At 31.8% G+C, this 20,954-nt stretch overlaps 1 protein-coding gene across 4 annotated transcripts in view; it reads right to left on the reverse strand.

Moving 5' to 3' along the window:
• The window catches only part of LOC126750361 (polyamine-transporting ATPase 13A3), an 85,328-nt gene that overhangs the window by 24,127 nt on the left and 40,247 nt on the right, over nucleotides 1-20,954 (reverse strand). For all 4 annotated transcript variants that reach the window (XM_050459946.1, XM_050459943.1, XM_050459944.1 and 1 more), the window contains 7 exons: nucleotides 13,901-14,047; nucleotides 13,632-13,836; nucleotides 13,337-13,574; nucleotides 3,832-4,008; nucleotides 3,648-3,775; nucleotides 3,389-3,589; nucleotides 3,150-3,335 (listed from right to left, as the gene is read on the reverse strand). In XM_050459946.1, the coding sequence (XP_050315903.1) occupies nucleotides 3,150-3,335; nucleotides 3,389-3,589; nucleotides 3,648-3,775; nucleotides 3,832-4,008; nucleotides 13,337-13,574; nucleotides 13,632-13,836; nucleotides 13,901-14,047 (1,282 nt within the window). The remainder of the gene's footprint in view (nucleotides 1-3,149; nucleotides 3,336-3,388; nucleotides 3,590-3,647; nucleotides 3,776-3,831; nucleotides 4,009-13,336; nucleotides 13,575-13,631; nucleotides 13,837-13,900; nucleotides 14,048-20,954) is intronic.

Here is a 20,954-nt window from a genome sequence, read left to right on the forward strand (position 1 = left end):
CTAAAACCTTTGCCCAAAGCCGATCTTTCTAAAGCGAAAAAAGGGGGTCGAATGAAAAGAAAAACTGCACCAGAAAAAAATATTCTATTGAAGAACAAACTTTAAAGAAGAAAGGTTCAGTAAAACGGCAAATTGGCAAAGATGACACCACCAAAACAAATAAAAATAAGAGCAAGAAAGTGAATAAAACAGTTAAGAAAAAACCGGTGGAAAATTACTCTTCAGATTCTTCTAATGATGACACTTTCTGTTTAGTGTGTTCTGGATCATATTCCTTAAGCTCAGAAGAATGGATACAATGTAGAACTTGCATAGAATGGGCGCATTTAACCTGCACAGATAAAAACCCATTTTATGTTTGCGTAAACTGTAATTCTGATGATGAATTATAAGATATATATAATATTTTTATATTTCCTATTTTACGTAAAAAATCAACTTATTTTAAGGTGAAGTATTTTATATAATAAAATAACCCCTTCTTTACTTTTTGCGTCGGTATAGATGGTTGTTACAATAATTAACATCATGCTTGTTACTATTGACGCCAGATAGGTGCCAATTGTAACAGTTGTCATAGCCTCCTAAAAAGTGGTATAGTTTTATTTTAGTATAAATTTTATGAGTTTAAATTCCGACAAGTTTTATCGAACGTAGAACATATCATTAGCAAAATAAATTTAGTTTTTTAGAGCGCAAGATTAACCAACGAAAAATAAAAAAGCATATTTTGTTACAATTGACACCGGTCTCCCCTAATTAAAATTAAATTTTTAGTACATTTTCCACTCATTTATTTAATTCAAATACTTATTTTGGCCTTTTTTTTAGCACGTTGTTGGGAACACCACTTTTGAAACACAGATTTTTCCCCAACAATAATTTTATATGATTAGTTTTTAAACCGGTTAATAAATAAGCTCATAAGAAGAGAAAAAATGACGAATATAAATAATAATTAAAGTCAATAAAAATAGCACAGATGGCTTTAATTTATTCAATAACAGGGAGCTTTTTAGTCACACGCCTAACTATATTTTTTCAACTGACGTAACACAAACATTTTTTTAATGCAATTTCTTAATACTACATATTTTATTTAACATTTACCTAACATAACATAGGGACACACGAACGGTAGACAAACAGGAAAAATATTAGGTTTCTAAATTATTCTAATATAAAATTTTTTACATGTATTGTTCGAAATAATCACCTTCTTGTCTAATGAAAGTACGTGTGCGCATTTAAAATATTAGTAAATACAAAAATCCTTTCAAAAAACCGCGGCAAATTTATTTAAATAACAAATAATAATTGCGCTTGACAAGATGTCATGTCAAATTGAAAAATAGTTAAAAAAACGCGTCAAAACGCAGTCTCCTATTCACAAATTCAAAGCTTTCTATGCTATTTTGATTAATTAAATGCCTTTATTTATGTGACTTAGTTTTTTTCTTCTTATAGGCTTATTTTTCAACCGATTTAAAAAATAATCATATCAAATTATTGGGAAACAGTCACCGCTTTTGAAAGTTGTTGTTCCCAATAACGTGCTATTTAAAAAACAAAATAAATGCCGAAATTAATGGTTTGGACATTTCAAATAGGCATGCAAAAGATTTCAATCAAAAAATGCAATAAAAACAATTTTTCCGTGATTACTTGATTAAAAATTTAAACGCAATCATGGCACCCTTTTAAAAGTTAAAAAATTTATTTTTTATATTATAAGTATAAAAAAAGGTAGCAAATGCAGTATCATTGTTCTAAGAATAAAATTTTCTATCAAAATAATATACCAAGTGTCTTATTTAAAATAAGAAAGTTAGTATCATTTCCGGTTAAACAGAAAATGACGGAAAACAACTGAAAATTTCAAAAGATGCTTTTATAGTAATTCCATCAATACACCATATTTTATTTGTTTATCTTGAAGAGTAAAAAAGTTATTAAGTGTTCCCTTTTTCCGGTCACCCGGTATATACAGGGTGGTGCGGTTTTCGAAAGCGGAAACGTAAATGGCAGATAGAAAATCCCAAAAAAATATCAGTTTGCGATGCAAACGTTATTGGAAAAATGCTTTGTTACAAAGATACAGGGTGTCAAAGTTCTAATTAAAATATTTAAATTTGATTATATTTTCGAAACTACTTTAGATATTTGATTGAAATATGATACATTTGGCTAGGCATAGCAAAGATACACATTTTTATGAAAAAAATATTTTACGATTTTTAATAAAAAAAGTGATGCGCCACTGATTTTTCTAGTATCAAAAATTAATTCTAGAATCCTTAAAAAGTTTGCAGCAAAAAATCGGACGAAAAAAAGTCAAGAAATCAGTTGGCTCTAAAATGAATGGGGATTATAAAAATAGTTTTTATTTTACGGAAAAGTAGTCGCGTACATAATATTTCATATTTAGTCTTCATTCCTGTTCGGACGCCACTGGTTAACTTTAGAAAAATTACACCCTTAAGGATCAGCATCTTATCTAGTAACACCCTGTATAATGGGTCTGGGGATATTTTTCTCGACAGCACCAATCATTTTAGTGTAGGGTAAAATGTCGATACTAAGATATTTAAAAACAGTGCCTTAAATCCAAATTTCGCAAGAACAACTTTTTTTTCCAAATTAAATGGAGAATCTAACAGTCGACTTCTTATAAAAAAATATTTTATCGATTGAGGAAAAAAAGACCCAGTTCCTCCTTATGAGACGCCACTGGCAATTTTTTTAAAAATTGGCTTCATCAGTAATTGACAATTCACTACAATAACCTGCATGCGAAATTTAATTAAAATTGAGGTGGGAGTTTAAAAGTTATGATAAGTAAACAAATAATTATACTCAACTTTAACACCCTGTATCTTTGTTATTAATTTCTGAGAAAATAAAAGTCTATTCTTTTTAAATTCTCTATCACGTATTAAAATTAATGACGTTTAAGCTGGACCGCTCTGTATATGCTTAATGAGACCGTGACTTGTAGTTTTTACTTTTGTTTTGCAATTTTACATAAATTTTTGCCGTTAAGTATTGTTTTTAAATACATCCCAGATTGTTCTACATAAATTTCATGACTGTTACACTGAAAATTACGTATAAATTGTTAATTTAACAGCAAAAAAAAACAAACTCACCTTTAAATCTAACGGATCGCCAACAATCTGATGGTCAATAATGGTTAAAGAATGACAACAAACCAATCCGTACAAAAATGTGTCATAAGGCATCGAATCTACGTTTGTAATGGGTTCGCTGAAGGATTTTTCTTTTGCTGGTACTACACAGAGTAAATCCAAGCCATCTTCCGTTAAAGTCCCTGTCTAAAACAAAAATTTATTTTAAACATTTAAGCAAATTACGGTCTAGTATTTACCTTATCAAAGCATACGCAATTTATTCCGCCAGAAACGTTAATACTACGAGGTGAAATGCAAAAGATATTGTTGTTTTTCAGTCGGATTTGAGCGTAAAATCTCCCCACGGTCATGGCGGCCGGTAAAGCCGGTGGCACTACTATAGTAATTAAGTCGAGCGCTTGAAGGATAATGTCTCTGGCAGAAACACCTTTTACGATCTAAAAATTATTAAACAAAAATTACAATTTGCTTAAAATAATTAATGAGTAAACGTACTTTGGTAACGACTGTATACATAAACCCAATTCCGGCGATCAATGCAAGGAAAGCAACGAACTTGTAGCTGTCTTTTTCAAAACGGAAATCCACCGGCGGAGGATATAAAATGCTTCTGACTAAACTTCCTGATAAAAAAATATGAAAAAATAATGTTATTTCCCAGTTGTTCACTATTTTGTACCTTTAGCAGTAGAAAATCCGGTTCTAATAACGACAGCCAGGACCTTTTCGTTGCCGAAATAGCGTGTCTGGATAACGTGGGTGCCGCAGAAAAGTGTGTGTCTGCCGTGCTCCTTTGGATCGTAAATCAGATTGGAAAAGTTTGGAAGGGCGGTTTTTGTTATAGGAACACTCTCACCTAAAAAGTAGGTTAAGTTATACGTTTAAATCGACAAGTGTTAGAATAATTCAGTCTTCTATGGATTATTAATAAGAAGTTAAAAGAAAAAAAAGCCTTATATTAATGATTTTTGAAAAAGTTAGTCCTAATTTTAATAATAACATGAATCAGTTAAATGCTAATTAATGATATTTATTTAGAAAGACGCAAGTGGCTTTTTCTGTATTTCTGATGCGCAAAATCATTTATTACCTCTTCGAATCAATTCAATTAATCTTTCAATAAGTCATTTTTTATGTTCATGATAAGTTATTTAGCCTGTCTTAAAGCATAATACTTCTTACTTCATTTGCAATTCTTCAATCAAGCCAACTTGGAAAATGAATGTTTACCACTGCAATTTATCAACATTAACCATAAGAAAATTCTTACTGATATTTCGACATGTGGAAATGTATTTGGGATTCTATCTCTACGTAAACTATCTGCCAATTTTAACAGAGTTGTTTCCTAGCTTTTATTGATTTGACCTGTTTGATCCTTTAATTATTTTCTCAATTAAATGCAATCAGACTTCAAATCATTTCAGCAAACTGTTGGAATTCATTCCTTAGTTCGTCGATTTCAGTCGTTAATAATGTAGACAGAAGCCGGAACCCCCCTTATAAATGTCTTTATATGATCAGATTTTCTGTCAGTTCTTATATGTGTTTATATTTCAGATCTGTTTTAGATAAGCTGTTAAGGTGTCCATGCCTCTTAAGTAATTTACGTTTTGCTTGGATCCAAGAATCTCATTGTCTCTGTGAAATAAAAGTCTTTAGGTTTAAGTAAGCTTTTCCAGTAATCTTTTTTTCCTTGTATTGAGAGTCTATGTTGTTATCTACTCTACCAACAGATTTACTTCTAGTAACGTAGGTATGTGATAGTGGATTGCCTATGTCCTAAAATATTTTCGTATTCAAAAAAGATATTATTAATATGCTTCCACTATATCACTATATCTAGATGAAAATTTAAGGCTTGTGTTGAAAGTGGAAAACAGACAACAGAAATAATAAAAAGCAGATTTTGTTGACGAAGAGTATAACAACCATTTTCTTTCTACACTTCTCCATTCTTTACGTTACAAATAAAAATCCTTTTATTTAAATTTCTTGTTTTTATTTTACCGCTTTAAGTCGCTCTAGTCTATAAGTTTCTGAAAAATCATAACTGAATCTGATGAAAATAATGAAATCAGATCAGATATATCTGGATAGTCTGGCTTATGTAGCACTTTTTCCGGTTCTTCCATATTTGGATTTCAACTTCCGTCATCACTATCATCAGAATCACTTTTTGCTTGTTCATCACGATTTGTGTTCAACACATTTTATTGATACTCCCCATCCACTACACTTTTTTTTTTTTGGTTGCTTTTATAATGTAATAATTTGATATTGTATGAAGATAGTACTGATCGCGACATCTAGTGTAAAGTCGGTTAATGACCTTGTAAAAAAATAAGAACTCCTAGATGGCGTTAGCTGTTCTTCGCTTTGAATTTTGAACCAATTTACTGGAATCAGGTTGTTTTTTTCTCTCTCACTGACTAACGTGATTTTTCTACCTGTCCGTCTTTGTCATTGGTCATGTACGCCATGCTCAAGGATCAGCTTTTTACGTATTGGCATTTTCGATACTACTTACTACTACTAACTTAAATCTAAGCGGGGCAACGTTGTATTGTCGATTCCTGTAAATCTGGGCCTACGTGAGATTATTCATCGAAGAGCTACCCAGAAATTGCGTTTTGTCCTTTTTTCTTTGGCGATTTCTCGAGGTTGGGATTTGACGTCATGGTTACCTTATGGTAACACTAGCCATGTAATGTGAAAAATTATTTGAATACACTTTAAAAAAATTCCTCCAACATCTTGAGTGCCTTACGTAAGGTCTTATTCAGGGTCTTAAGCTAGATCTTAAGCCAAGTCTTAAGTCAGGTCTTCAGCGAAGTATTAAACCTTAAGGGCCCAAAACCATCTCAGATGCTGTTCCTATTTCCCATCATAAATTAGAGCTTTATCAGAATGTATTTATATCATTATGCCAATATATATTTCTTTAATAAGTACCTAAGCAGCACAAATATGCTTAAAATTATCATATAACACTCTATATAACAATATAAAAAAACTTAATTGTCGTTAAACTTGATCTGATAAGCATTTATATAACTTGGATTTTTATTTCATTAAACTCGTTTAATAGTTTATAATATAAGATTATAAAATCGATTCCAGTTCATAATAAAGCATTCTTAAAATTACATACATGGCGAAAATAAACCTAAATAAATATCATAAAAAATGGCGTCATTTAAATCTACTTAATTTTATAAAGAACACTAATAATAAATATAATAAAAGTGATATATAATTTTATTTCACAAAGAATCCGTTTAAAACATAATTGTTTTACACGCGAATACTATCAACACTTGATGGAGCTTGTATAGGTGTAAAATTCAAAGGTCAACTGTTTTTCGGTGAAATTTTTTTTGGCGAAGCCAAGAGGAAAAGACGGTTTAATGTTAAGACATCAGAAGGGATATTTGGAATTCTTTTATTAAAAATCTTGACTTATAGTTTATTGCCCCCATCTTTAGATCAATTCTGATCTCTAGGTTCTTAGAAATGTCAGTGAGTTCCTTAATCTTATTAGTACTATTTATAGCTTCCACTTTATTATCGATGTCTGATTTGCCCACATTCTGACCAGTTTCCAATGTATCAATCAGGTTAAAAAATCTCCTCTGATTAAGATGACGATCTAATTGCCTCACTAAGATTTGAATCCAAATGAATGATTTTTAACGATATTGTTTTTAAAATATTCCTCTTTATTTTCCTTTAAAAATTTACCGATTTTTTAGTTCTTTGAATTCCCATTTTGAAAAAAATTATAGTTTATAAATAAGTAATGGCTCGCAAAAAAAAAAAAAACAAAACAGATTCTATTCTAGCAGATATCCTTAAAGTGTAGTAATATTTATTTTATAAAACGTTTATAAATACAATATGAATAACATTTTAAAGAGTGTAAAAAAATATTTTTATTTTAACATAGTCCATAAAACTATAAAGTTACTGAAAGCAATTTGATTCATATTAGTCTGCCTTCACATAATGTAACTTACTGCAAAACCTTTATAAAATGATTTTATATCTATTTTATAGATATACAGTATCGGACAAAAATTAAGCGACGCTATAATATTCCTAAAAAACTTTGTGACTGTACCTCGTATAATTAGGAACAATTTTGTAGTATCAGTCAGTACATACCTTTGTTAATCGTATTTAAACATTCTTTGCCTCTTGTGATGAATAGCAAGAGATTAGTAAATTGATGTATATTTTTATGCATTTTTTCATGGACAAAAATAAAGCGACTTGATCGATATTGCTCATACCATTAGTAGATAAACATCGGTTTTGGTCGGTATCAAATTGTAACGAAGTTACAAGATTTTGTCTTTATTTTATAGTAATAAGGGTAAGCCCAGGCAGTCTTTTATAAGACAACTTAGATAATTTTTCTCCGTTAACATTTTAACCTCTAAATTTATAATTTACATAACAAAAAGATACATTTTAAGCTTTACCTGTGAGTCATGAGGGGTTTATAATTGTAAACATATATAAAGAAACCAACTTAAAGAGATTTCTAGCTTGATAGTATCCTGGAAAGGTTTGATTTCTTATAGGTTATGCCTAGTTCTCCGTTGACTATGTTGTAGTCTCTGGCCTTATTGTTTTCAGCCCTGGTTATTCTTAGGATAATAAAGAACCACAAATGCCTAAAACTGAGAGGGTTTTCATCACTATGCTTCCAGTTTTCCGGTTATCTACATGAAATGTTCCTTTCATGCTGTTGCATTGTTTACATGTTCTATTTTGTAAGTTTCAAGGTTTACCTACCTTGGGAAGCCCTGTTAAATGAAGGGGCATGCCCGGTGTGGCAAAATATTATATAAATCATGATTCAGTTTCCCGCGGTTTTCCTGAAAAGCCGGTTTTCTGTTACACATGTGGCCAGCTTTTGTCCCCCTGTTTTCACCTTGAAATACCCGGTTTTGAGAGCTGAAACTAAGTTTTTTTACCATATAGGGTCATAGCCTATAAATCCGTACCGTTTTCACGAGGAAAAACTCTATTTTCATTAAGTTTTCCCAATTGCATTTTTATTCAACGATTGGTTCCGAGGATGTTCGTGAGTCGTCGGCACCCAAATTCCTGCGATGGGTATAAAAAGGTTCCAGGTCCACCAAGGATTCACATTCGTCGCAGTAAGGTCGTACCATACCTTTCGAGCGAAGTACCAGTAATTTTTCCATATTTCAATATCGTTAAATTTTCAATATTTACGTTTAAATTTGTCTTGACGTTGACAGTGTGAATTGGGTTAGGTAAGAGCCACCTGTTGACAGTTGACCGGCCGCTTCCAAGCTCGCGTATTAAGATCTTTATCGAATCCGTTGCTATTGACATCGTTCCGTCCCGTTCCGTTTTATTTAATTTTCAAACTGTAGTTTGGACACTACCTTTCTTCGTGTTTTGTAGGGCAAGCCACAGTCGCGAATATTATTAACTGGTGCCTGGACACTATCTTTCTTCGTGTTTTGTAGGGCAGGTAGTAAACGGGTGATTAAACCAACGTTTTATTAATTCCGTTCGAGAAAAGTTACATTCTTGTTTGCAACCAGAGAAACACTCACTGCGGATTTCTTTTGTATTTAATTGATAATTTTTATTGTTGACTTTTTATTTTCTGCTCTGTCCGTGACCGTACCGTTCCGTTTAATTGTTTGATTGATGAAAACTACTGCTTGGACACTATCTTTCTTCGTGTTTTGTAGGGCAGGCAGTAGCCGCGTTTATTAATAATTATTACTTGGCTTCTCAAGATGGTGAGAGACGAGTAATAACCGAGTCCGTGATGTCATAATTACTATTCGTATAGCAACAGAGCAGAGGTAAATGTTGACTGATTGATTGAGATTGCTTCGCTTGATTGGTGTTGAGTTTCCGACTTTGCTTAACGAATGTCATCCGTAACCGCTTGTACAAAACATCAAAGCATACTATTTTGCGTCATTAATAGAGTGCTGAATTTTCCGGTACATTTTCCCAAATAACTGCCTGTGCTTAATCATAGAAATTGGTAATGGGGATTGTTAGATTTTAAGGACACTTTTGTTCATTTAGTTTTAAGCAACCAAACCTGTTACTTATTAGTATTTGTAATAATAAAGATTAAGAGCAATAAGATCTCATTATAACCGGACAGTCTACTTTCAATCTTTACCGGGTTTCTCCACTGTCTAAAGGCTTACCCGAGAGGCTAGAGGGGACTCTAAGCTCCTTTAATTACTTAGAGTGGCGCCTGGGGCATTTTGTCGACTTTTTCTCCTATTACTGTAAAGAAATAGTAAGGGGGGTTGACGGATACCCTGCGACGTCAAAGGTTAGAGGGTGGACATACGGCAAGTACGTAAGTACCCCCCGCTACTAAATCTATATTTTGTTTAAAAATGCCTCGTGGTAAAAGTTTTTCTATTGGTCTTAAAGAAAGAATTATTGCATCGTATAAGATGGGAACACCACAATACGTAATAAAACAAGAACTAGTTGACTACTAGCAGACTAGTTGAAGCAGGCTTAAAAGCATGCAAACCTGCCAAAAAACCGCTTCTTAGTAAGAAGAATATTAAAGCACGTCTTCTGTTTGCAGAACAACATGCTCACTGGACACCAGAGCAATGGAAAAAAGTACTTTTTAGTGATGAGTCAAAGTTTAATTTGTATAAAAGTGATGGTGTTCAATATGTTCGTTGCATTGCAGGTATAGTGAAGATGATTTCAATTCGAACACCTTACAAATTGGGGTACGGTCAATATACTAAATTCACGCATTGAAACAAATAGCAAAATATATAATGAGCGGTCCTCGTATATTTAAAGACATCTGATCGCTGGAAATTCCTAAACCCCAGCCCGTTCAACGAGAAATTTTGTCAGAGAGAGGTAGGCTAAATCCTTAGCAATGACGTGTAAAAGACGAAGAAAAAAAAAGATTACTACCTGCGCTTGGGGTTTGAATTGTGGACGGGCCGGGCCTATAGAAAATAAAAATTCTAGGATAAATTTTACATGGGCCTGGTGCCAGTGGCGTTTTATGTTTTATTTCTGGTTTAGAATCAGGTGTCTTAAGAGTGTGTTGGTCGCGTGTCGTAATTTTATAAATTAATTTGTTGTTATCGTTGTGGTCTTTGTTTTTGTTGTTGCTTTTGTCGTTGTTAATACTGTTGTTATCACTGTTTTTAAATACTTTTTATCTAACAATTTAAAATGCCATTGTGGAGACCTTTTGATGTTTCTGATAATGAAATGGACAATTTGGAAGTTAATTCCGACTTGTCGCAATCGGAATTTTTAAATAAAGACTTACATGTTCAAACCCAGAGAGTTGTTTTAAATATTTTTCAATTGCCTAAAAAACGAAATGCGCGGGACCTCACAAAACGACATTTTAAAAAGAGTTTGTGAGTTGACTAAACTTGCCCGTACTACACAGTGATAAAAGCCAGAGACGTCATCGATCATTCTGTGAAGAGAAAAATGTTTTTTACAATCCTTCTGTGGCACACCTATGCTTTACAAAGAAGATACCGCTAATGACTCGAGTTTTAGTTTTTCTGCTGTTCCGATTGAGTTTATATGGACTATAAAAGACTTGACCCAAAGTATGTCCAAGGTACTGTACGAGGGATGTCTTTTAAGTTTTGCATATAGAAACATAGAGGGCGTCACTAATCAAATGTCATTAGTCAAACTTTACTTTTCTTAAATTCAAAACGTCAGTGCGATACATATAGTTTTACAGCTACAGTGAATTTTTAAAGGTAGCAAATTGCGCATACCATGGAATTAAACAGAGAACATTTTCGGGCCATCATTTTTTACAATTTTCGAAGGAAATTATCTCAACAAGAATGCTGTGCTGAGTTGATTTCTGTTTTCGGTAATGAAGCACCACATCAGTCGACAGTTTCTCGTTGGTATGCAGAATTCAAGCGTGGACGGGTTAGTCTTAGCGACGATCCAAGGTCAGGTGCACCAAAAACGGCTGTCACCCAAGAAAACATCGATGCTGTGCGTATGCTTATCACGGAAGATCGACATGTGACATATCGTGAGATTGAGGCTTCATTGGCGATTTCATAGACCTCAATTCAAATAATTTTGCATGAAGAATTACGGGTAAGAAAATTAGTTTCCCGCTGGATACCGCATCTGTTAACTGAAGAACAGAAAGAAGCTAGGGTGATGTGGTGTCAAACAACTCTAGACCGCTTTGAGGCAGGAAACTCTAAAAATGTGTACAGCATTGTCAGTGGTGATGAATCATGGATTTACTCATATGAACCTGAAAATAAACGTCAGTCGTCTGGGGTATTTCAAGATGAAGAAAAGCCAACAAAAGTCATTCGTTCTCGAAGTGTATCCAAAAAGATGGTTGCAACATTTGTCTCAAAAGCAGGTCATGTTGCAACAATTCCTCTGGAGAATCAACGAACTGTTACTGCCGATTGGTACATTACCATTTGTTTGCCGAAAGTCATCGCTGAGCTTCGAAAAGCGAACCCACAACGACGAATCATCCTCCACCAAGACAATGCAAGTTCGCACACAGCCCGGAAAACTATTGAATTTTTAACTTATCAAAACGTCGAATTATTGGATCTTCCTCCGTACAGTCCCGACCCAAGTCCCAACGATTTCTATACTTTTCCAAAAATCAAGAATGAACTGCGTGGTCAGAGGTTTCAGACGCCAGAGGAAGCAGTTAACGCCTTTAAAAATGCAATTTTGACAGTACCCACAAACGAGTGGAATAACAGCTTTGACAACTGGTTTGAGCGCATGCAAAAGAGCATTAAATTTCGTGGAGAATACTTTGAAAAACAATAAAGTCGTTAAAAGTTATTTTTTGTTTTATTCCAGCTGCATATGCAAAACTTAAAAGACAACCCTCGTAAAACATGGAGGTGGCAACGTGTTAGTGTGGGGTTGTTTCTCTGGCTATGAGATGGGACCAATTTACCAAATTGAGGGCATTATGGATAGGTTTAAGTATAAATATATCCTTGAAAATGTCATGCTACCTTATGCGGAATGGAATATGCCACTACATATGCCATTCTAACCCGATCGAAAACCTGTGGGAAATTGTGGATATGCAACTTAGATGTAAAACCTATAAAAACAAAGAGTACATTTTTGAAGAAATTAAAAATATATGGAAAAATATTGATCAAGATATTATAATTGATAATTTAATTTCTTCCATGCCTCAAAGGTGCCGCCAGGTAATCGCAAATAAAGGCTTGTGAACTAAATATTAAGGGCGCAATCTAATAATGTTTTCTTTAATTTTTATTGTAAGCGTCGCTTAATTTTTGTCGTATAGAAATATTTAACTTTTCTTTTTCTTTTTATGATCTTGTTTATACCGAAGAATTTTGGTATGTTATGTAATAAATATATGTTTATTAATGAGTGTATTTGTTTTATTGAGTTTTAATTCTTCTTGCGTTTTTGCTTTTTTAATAAAAGAAAAAAACTGTATCCTCGCTCTATTTTTGTCCGATACTGTATATTAAAGCAATGATACAGCAACTAAATAATAAATGTTGCTTAACGCGATATAGTTATAGAAGATTGTTTTATAAATAATACTTTATACCAAATTATTTATTGCCTCATAAAAATATTTTATTAAACTATCACTTAGCTATCCATACAAAATTTTTATAAAATACGGGTCTTTATAAGAAAGAATTATTTTAATTAGTATTTCTTGACTTCTTCTATATTATACTCTGAATTAAATAAATTGAAACAGACTTCTGAGAAAGAAACCTTTCAAATTTGTATAAATGGAACCATTTTATCGAAATTTGAAATCTGTGGTGCTGTTTAAACCAATAAATTTAAATAGACTAAAGCATCAAAATCCTATTCTTAAAACATAAATTTATCGCTTGATTCCTATAAATAAACGGTATACACATATACTTCCAATATATTCAATTTTCGACATGTTGACCTAAAGAGTATGATATATATTTTTGACTTCAAGTACAAAACATAGATTTCCCTAGAGACCACTAGTTTAGTAGATCCCTACTTTCTGGTAAATTATGAACTTAATCTTTTTAGAAATGTAAAAATGGTAAATCCAATCTTAAATCGTTTAAATTTAAAATGAAATGGATAAAACGGGATCTCGCACTTACCCGTCAGCATGGCCTCGTTCAAAATACAATTTCCGGTTAATAAAATAGCGTCGCAATGCATAATGCAACCGTGAGAGGGAATTTCCAGTATATCGCCCGGAACAAGTAAATCAGTCGAGACGATTTCCGAAGTATATCCATGATCGTTTAATTCGTCATAATCGGCCGCTTTTGGGGATCTACGTAGCACCGTGCACACGTCACTCGAATGAACTGTCGATTTGAGATTCCTCTGGTTCTATTTGTGGGGAAAAAAACCTTAAATTCTTTAATATTAAGTTATCACAAATAGTACCTTTCTTGTTTGCCTAACGGTCATAGTGATGCCGAATACTGACATGGCCAATATCGCCGCCGCGTAATAATAATACTGATCGCTAAACCATAAGATGAAACTGAACATTTGGAAAATGTAAAACGGATTTAGCACTTCTAGGAACAAAAGGGTCGCTATGGATGATTCTTTTACTAGAATGAGATTCGGACCGTAAACTAGACGTCTGAAATGACATTTTATGTTTTAAATGATGTGCGTGTAGCATTTTTTTGTTAAATTTAACTTACCTCATAAAGTTTTCGCTGGTCGTTAACGCCCTGTATTGATGGAACACGTCACAAGCAACGCCGCTGTCAAGACCCGCCAGTTTAACGAACTCCTGCTTATCATTGTCGTACAGATAGGTCACTTTCTTTACGCTGAACATTAGCAAACTGAAATGAGGACAGATACATTTGGATTTTTCTATAAATAACAAAATCATTATAGATGAGTTTATATTCAATTCAATTCAATTTATTAGGTAATAATGCACAGTATATAAATACAATTGACATAAATGACACCTAGATACAGAGGTATCTGTGTGTGCCACATGATCCAAAACAATACTTCAACTTAAATATACATAAAATATTCTCTCTACAAAGAAATACAGTAAAAATTGATTTTACCAAATCTGGATTAGTTAGTATAGGTATCTAATAATTACATAATATAATACTGAATTTATAATGTATAGGTATATCACACAGAACTAAGTTAATAATATATAATGCATATATAATGAGCTCTAGAAATTGGCCCTTGATCACATTTTAGCTAATACTTATTATATGTAGATCATTATATCTATCCTACAAAACCAAGAAATTAACTGGATAAAATTGATATTAATAAAGTATATTGTTATGTTAGCTCACAAATTTTGTTTTATTTATTCTAATATAATTAGTAATTAAGACATTAAACTTTTAAAAAAAATTTAACTTGCTTAATTTCATTTGGCAATAAGTTAAATTTGGGGCCCAAGAAAAATATTGTTTCCTGACTTAATGTTCGGTTTACTTTAGGTAGGAGTATATTTTTATTTAAATAGCACCTGGTTTGATGATGATGATTGGTAATTGTTTGTTTAGAATAATGTATATAGGAACAACATGTTGCAATAAAAATTGTCTTAATATTACCTTTATATCACCTTTATACAATTCATTAGTTGAAAACAATCTGGGTTTTTTAAACATTATTTTTGTGATTAAATTCTAGTGCACCAATACTGTTTTCTGCGCCCCAGAGCAGTATTCCATATCTTAGTAATGGTTCAATTAAAGCCTTATATATCAAAATCAGTATTTTTCTTGAAAGAATTTCTCTAAGAATATAAAAATTATGGATTAGTGCTCCAATTTTTTTTTTTAAAATATATTACATGATGATCCCATTTTTATCTATGTATACACCCAAGTATTTAATTGAATCAACCTGTTCAATAGAATTTTCTATATTGTTGACTTTAATATTTTGGAAATTTGGTCTACCGGTGTCCTTTATAGAAAATGTATGATTTTTTGCTATTTAGAGTGAGTTTAAAGGTGTCTAAAAATTTTTTTATTGAGGCCAGACCATGTTGAAATTTTGATTTAACATCTTCCCATGTGTCCCCATAGAAAACCACAGAAGTATCATCTGCATAGGAAACTATCTTCCTACGTAGATCTATCTCATTTATACCATTCATGTAGGTATTAAACAGTATGGGTTCCAGCACAGTGCCCTGTGGCACCCCATTCCTTTTCAATCCCTGGCTCGCTAATGAGCCTAGGCAGACTGTATCTAATGCCTTTGATAAGTCCAGGAAGCATATTCGTAAATACCCGACGCGTTATGGACTCGAGATATTTCGGCTGCGCCCGAACATCGTTAGGTAAATACCTGACATATCATGACGACACGTCTGTTATTTATCTTTTGTGTTGTGTTTTGTCTTTTAATTTTTAATCATTTATTTGGGTTTCAAATTCAAGGCTGTGAACAAGTAACACGTGTTTTCCGAAAGTAGATAGTAGACATAAAATAAAAAATGCGTGATTTAGATGATCTACCAAAAAACTATGAGGATAACGCAATAATTCAGAAAGGTATTCAATGTATTATGACCAAATTTAGGTCAAAAGAAGAGTCGAGGTAAGTAAAATTCTAGGTAAATATAGCTAACTCGGGAATTTTCGTAACTGGCGTAATTAAGAAGATCAATTAGATAATAATTATAAAGCTTAATAAACAAAAAGGATAATATAATTAGGACTATAAATTAGGCATGGGATGCAAGAAAAACAAGATACAATCTTGGCATCTTTGATGTTGATAGATTTTTGTTTACTTTACGGGTCTTTTAGTATTTAGGAATTTTTTGTTATTTAGGAATTAGGTCTGTTTTGTAGTGATACATAATATATCATATTATTATACTTCTCAAGGAGTGCATGGGTTTATAAAAAACTGTTTTTTTTTAAGCAAAAATTTCATGAAAATTGACGCGGTCGATATGTAGATGCGAGGAAAAGGACGAAAATTATGTAAAAAAATAGCTGAATAAAAGTAGGCAAATGATACATCAAAATAGGAGGCATAAAGAAAAGAAATACCAAGTCTCCACCTTGTCTGAAAACATGTGTTGCAAAAAATATAGCTTTGGGAATCAATAAATCAAAAAAATACATCTGTCTAAAATTGAGCCTAAAAAGTTTTGTTTATTCAGGGCGACCCAACTTTACCTAGGAATATTTTAAATTTTAATAAAAGTGAACAATTTTGGTTTTCAAAATTTTTTTTTAATTCTTCATTGATTTCGAAATAAATGAAATTAGAAGTATTTATAATACTTTTACTTACTACTAAAAAAATTCCTTTTTTTTAATTTCTCTTCTAATTTTATTATACAGCAAATAACGCGTCAGTTACATAAGTTTGATACGTCTGGTATATAATAAAGCTAGTTCGAGTGGATCACACGTCAGGTAATAAGTCTGATGCGTCTGCTATGTAACGAAACTACTTCGGGTGGATTATACGTCGGGTATTTACGAATATGCGTCCAGGAATGCCACAAGGCACTTACTATTTTTGTCTAGATGTTCAGTTATAGTACCCGCAAGTTTATACATGGCATCCACTGTGTTCATACCAAAGGTAAACCCAAATTGGTTTTTTGATAGAATATTGTTATGGTTAAGATAAGATGTCAATCTTTCTTTAAGAGATTTCTCAAAGATTTTGGCAAAATTAGAAACAGCACTTATAGGTCTGTAGTCTTCCATATGTTGTTTTTTACTTGATTTAAAGATGGGACTTACGGAGACAATTGGATAATTAGACAATTGGTTCTAATAGGTATAAATTAAGAGACTTTATTACTTTTGATTTTATTCCATCCTTACCTGGGGAGCAGTTATTTTTTAGGGAGCTTATTGTTTAATTACATCGTTTTTTGTCACAGGTGATAAATACATAGATGTTTGACATGCATTTTTTAGTTTAAATTGGACTGAGGGCTTTGCTACTGTATCTGCTATTTTAGAGCCTGCATCAATAAAAACAGTATTAAAACTGTCGGCCAAATTTTTAGGATCTGCTATCTTAGTACCATTTTCCAGTTCAATGCATTTTATGTCTTCCTTTTTTTTATCTTTGCTTTCATTAAACGCATCATTAACAAAATTATATATTTTTTTGATATTTTTACTATTTTGCTCAATCTTAGTTCTGTAGTATTCATTTTTTGTGTTTATGATTAATCTGTTGAGTTTATTACGATAGTTTTTATATTCTTTAAGTTTTTGGTGATTCGGATATTTACCTAGTGAAAGTTTTAGCTTATCTCTAGTCCTTATTGAAATTATTAATCCATGGTTTGATTTTCCTAAATTTATTGTTTATTGTGATCTCATAGGATGAGTTATTGACTAAATTTGTAACTTCATTTATGAAACTATCCACTGCTGCTTCCGGGTCATTAAATTTTAGAGACTCCTCCCATTTCGTTATTTGTGCCAGGTCACATAACTTTTCAAAATTATGTTTTTCTAATGGATTGATGTATATGGTTTTTTCTCGGGTTTTCTCTGTAACATCTTTGTTTTTATAGCGGTTATAAAGAATTTAAAACATTCTGAATAGTACAAAGTCTATTAAAAGAAGATAATTATGTCTTAGAATGTAAGAAAAACTCTCTTAAGGTGAAGGTACTGATTGCAGATGTAAATCCTTGTTTTAAAAATGTTTGGGAAAGATGATTACCTGGAAGCTGGCAAAAAACTTGGTCAGAAATAAGAAAAAAGCTGTTGGTTACATATTGACCGAAACATGTGGAAATACTGGGAAATGAGCAATCAATCAATAATCTTTTATTCCGATGATGCGTCATTTACAAATTAGTAAAAATATGTCATTAAAAGATCCAACAAAACAATATCCATGAGATAAAGGCTATTCAAACACATGCATTCCTGAAAAGGAACGATGACATTTATCATTGAACTTTGAGACAGTTCTATCGAGAATTGTAGATTTTAATCTCTTTTTTTGACTACAGTGTGACCCCAAATACTCAAGCCACAAATTGATGATGCAGATCAGTCGAAACCTTTTTAATTTTCGATAAAACTAATCAAAATTCCTCACGTAATCGGGTGTGTGTAAACCAAATACTTAAAAAACCATAAATAACTCATCAGTTTAAGTTACAAGTATCAATTTAGAACCGAGACGAGAACATTACCATTGAATTGAAATTATCTTTTATGCTAGGAATAATATTACAGAACCTTGAATTTTTAATATAGGTGATTATATGATCGGATATATTTTTTATACTTCAAGAGAGATAATACCGATACTAGACAATTATGAGAAACTATTACCCCTATAAAATTTTATAACGAATATAACGAATATACAAACATAATATGTTGTTACACAGAATAATTACGACCGTAATGCTTGTAAACTGTGCATCAAATTCTCATCATTCATGTTTATACTCTATAGATTTATTAAATTTTCATATAGGGAAATACCTTTCATAAATTATGGGTTTAAGGAGCAAACACAAGTGAACTTCATTTTCAAGATCAATTGATCTAGTTGCATCAAAATCTTTGATACAAGATTGATTTTATACATCACTGTGATTTTATACTCCATTTGTGAGGATCAAGTAGTAGAATGATATCAAATATTACGATACGTACAGAAATTGGATTTGCTTTTAAACTGGCAAAACATCAAGTTAACTACGAACTTTTTGAAGTTTGAAAACTGTTTTATTTTCTTTTTCCGTATTAGGTTGCCCACGTCCACATACAACTTTTGTATACTATTGCAAGCAATGTGATAATATTTTGAATGGTGCAAAACTAATTGTCGAAACCCTAGTTATGCCCATAAATATTCATATGACCACAGACTATTTATGGACCAAAAAGATCTAAAATTTCTTTGAAAATCAGACAATTTGAAGAAAAAGTTGCAAAACGTCTGCAAATATTAGTTATGGAATTTAAACCTAGAAGAAACAAAAAAGGACTAGAATTATATACAAATGAATTGTACTTTTTACTAATAAAGAATAATTAACAACAAAAGATCAAGACGTTTTTAGTGAAAATCAAGAGATTTTAGAGACCATTTAAGTAGCAGTACTAGGAATTGGACTATTAGAGCCTGGAACAGAAGGAAAAAACTAATTTAGAGAGTAAATAATATGCTATTAAATAGGCATAGCTACTTACGTCGAAGGCTTGTATGATAAAACAGGAAAAATCAGTATGTTTAGCAAGAATATCTTGATTAACAAATAAAGTGGTTTAATGCAAATTCATTGTTAATAAATTTTAAAAAAATCTTCAAAGCTTGCAAGTATAATTGTATTAATGAGAAAATTATCAACGTATTCTAGTCAAGAAATTATTAGAACAGCATACATGTGGATGTTTCAAAGCCAATTACTGTATAATATTCTCTTTTCCTTGCATTTTTTATTTTTGAATGGTTGTTCTATGCTAAAAACCCAACCCAACCTGTCCAAATTCATGAAAATTTGCATTTCTATAATATTAGGACAGTGTCTTTAATAGTTTTACATCAACTTCGTTTAAATAAAACACACACTAGTTTCGTAATTACTTCTATTAAATTATATAATCATTTAGCTTATGCAGTTAAAAAAATTAATAAAATAAGGATAAAGAGCATATTAATGTCTCTGTGTCCATACACATTACAGGAATTTTTGGATCGCAACTGGATATTAACTAAATTTTGAAGAAATTGCTTTGTTTGGACCTATTTTCAAATGTTCATTAATTACGTTTAAATTTTTCTTATGTTACATATTAATTATTAGACAATGTTTCGGCCTGTTTAATTAGATTCTTTGTTTCTTTGTAACGATGCTAACCCTCTAAATTTGTAATTGAACCAAATAAAAAATGTTTGATTTGATTTGAAAGGATGTACCTAGGAGTATTGATAAAAATAATAAGTTCAAAACACACAACAAAAAACAAATAAATTCGCGCAATAGAACCATTCATGTGCTCTACTCATTTCTTTGCAGGAGTAATAAGCTGTCTTTGGGTAATCAATTATTAGTAAAAGTAGTGGCAACACGTCGGATCTTAAAAATGCACGCACTATTTGTTAAAACAGACGTGAGATGATGAATCACAAAATTTGAATGCACAAAACTTGCTTTCTGTCCAGACTATACAAACTTAATATGTTCTAGTAAAGAGGAGTAAGAAGTAGGAGTATCCATTCTTACATTTACAGTTACACAGACTAATTACGATCATAATGCTTGTAAGTAGTGCTTATATGTATTAAATTTCCAATTAGGGAAATACATTTGATAAATTATTGGATCAACGAGCAAACACAGGTGAACTCTCACAAAATACTCGAAAAACTATTATTAATTAATGACGTACGAAATTCGATTTTTGGGTCGATAAGAAAGTATGTTTTAATTGTTAAGATCAATTGATCTAGTTGCACCAAAATCTTTGATATAACACGGATTTTATACATTAAAATGGGTGTCCAATTGTGAGGATCGAATGGTAAAATCAATATCAAATATGATTCCTGAAGTAGAAAAATAATATCGCCAAATGAGCCTACAAAGTTTGAACATGTTAAAAACACTTTGTATAAGGATTTGACTAAATTGACAAAATATAAAGTTAATTATTAAATGAACTACGAGCTTTCCTTTTTCATATTAAATTACTCATAACATACAAAGTTCAAGCAATGTTGTAATATACTGGATGATGA

The sequence above is a fragment of the Anthonomus grandis genome, chromosome 2 (assembly GCF_022605725.1).
Source record: "Anthonomus grandis grandis chromosome 2, icAntGran1.3, whole genome shotgun sequence".
NCBI classification, from domain to species: Eukaryota; Metazoa; Arthropoda; class Insecta; order Coleoptera; family Curculionidae; genus Anthonomus; species Anthonomus grandis.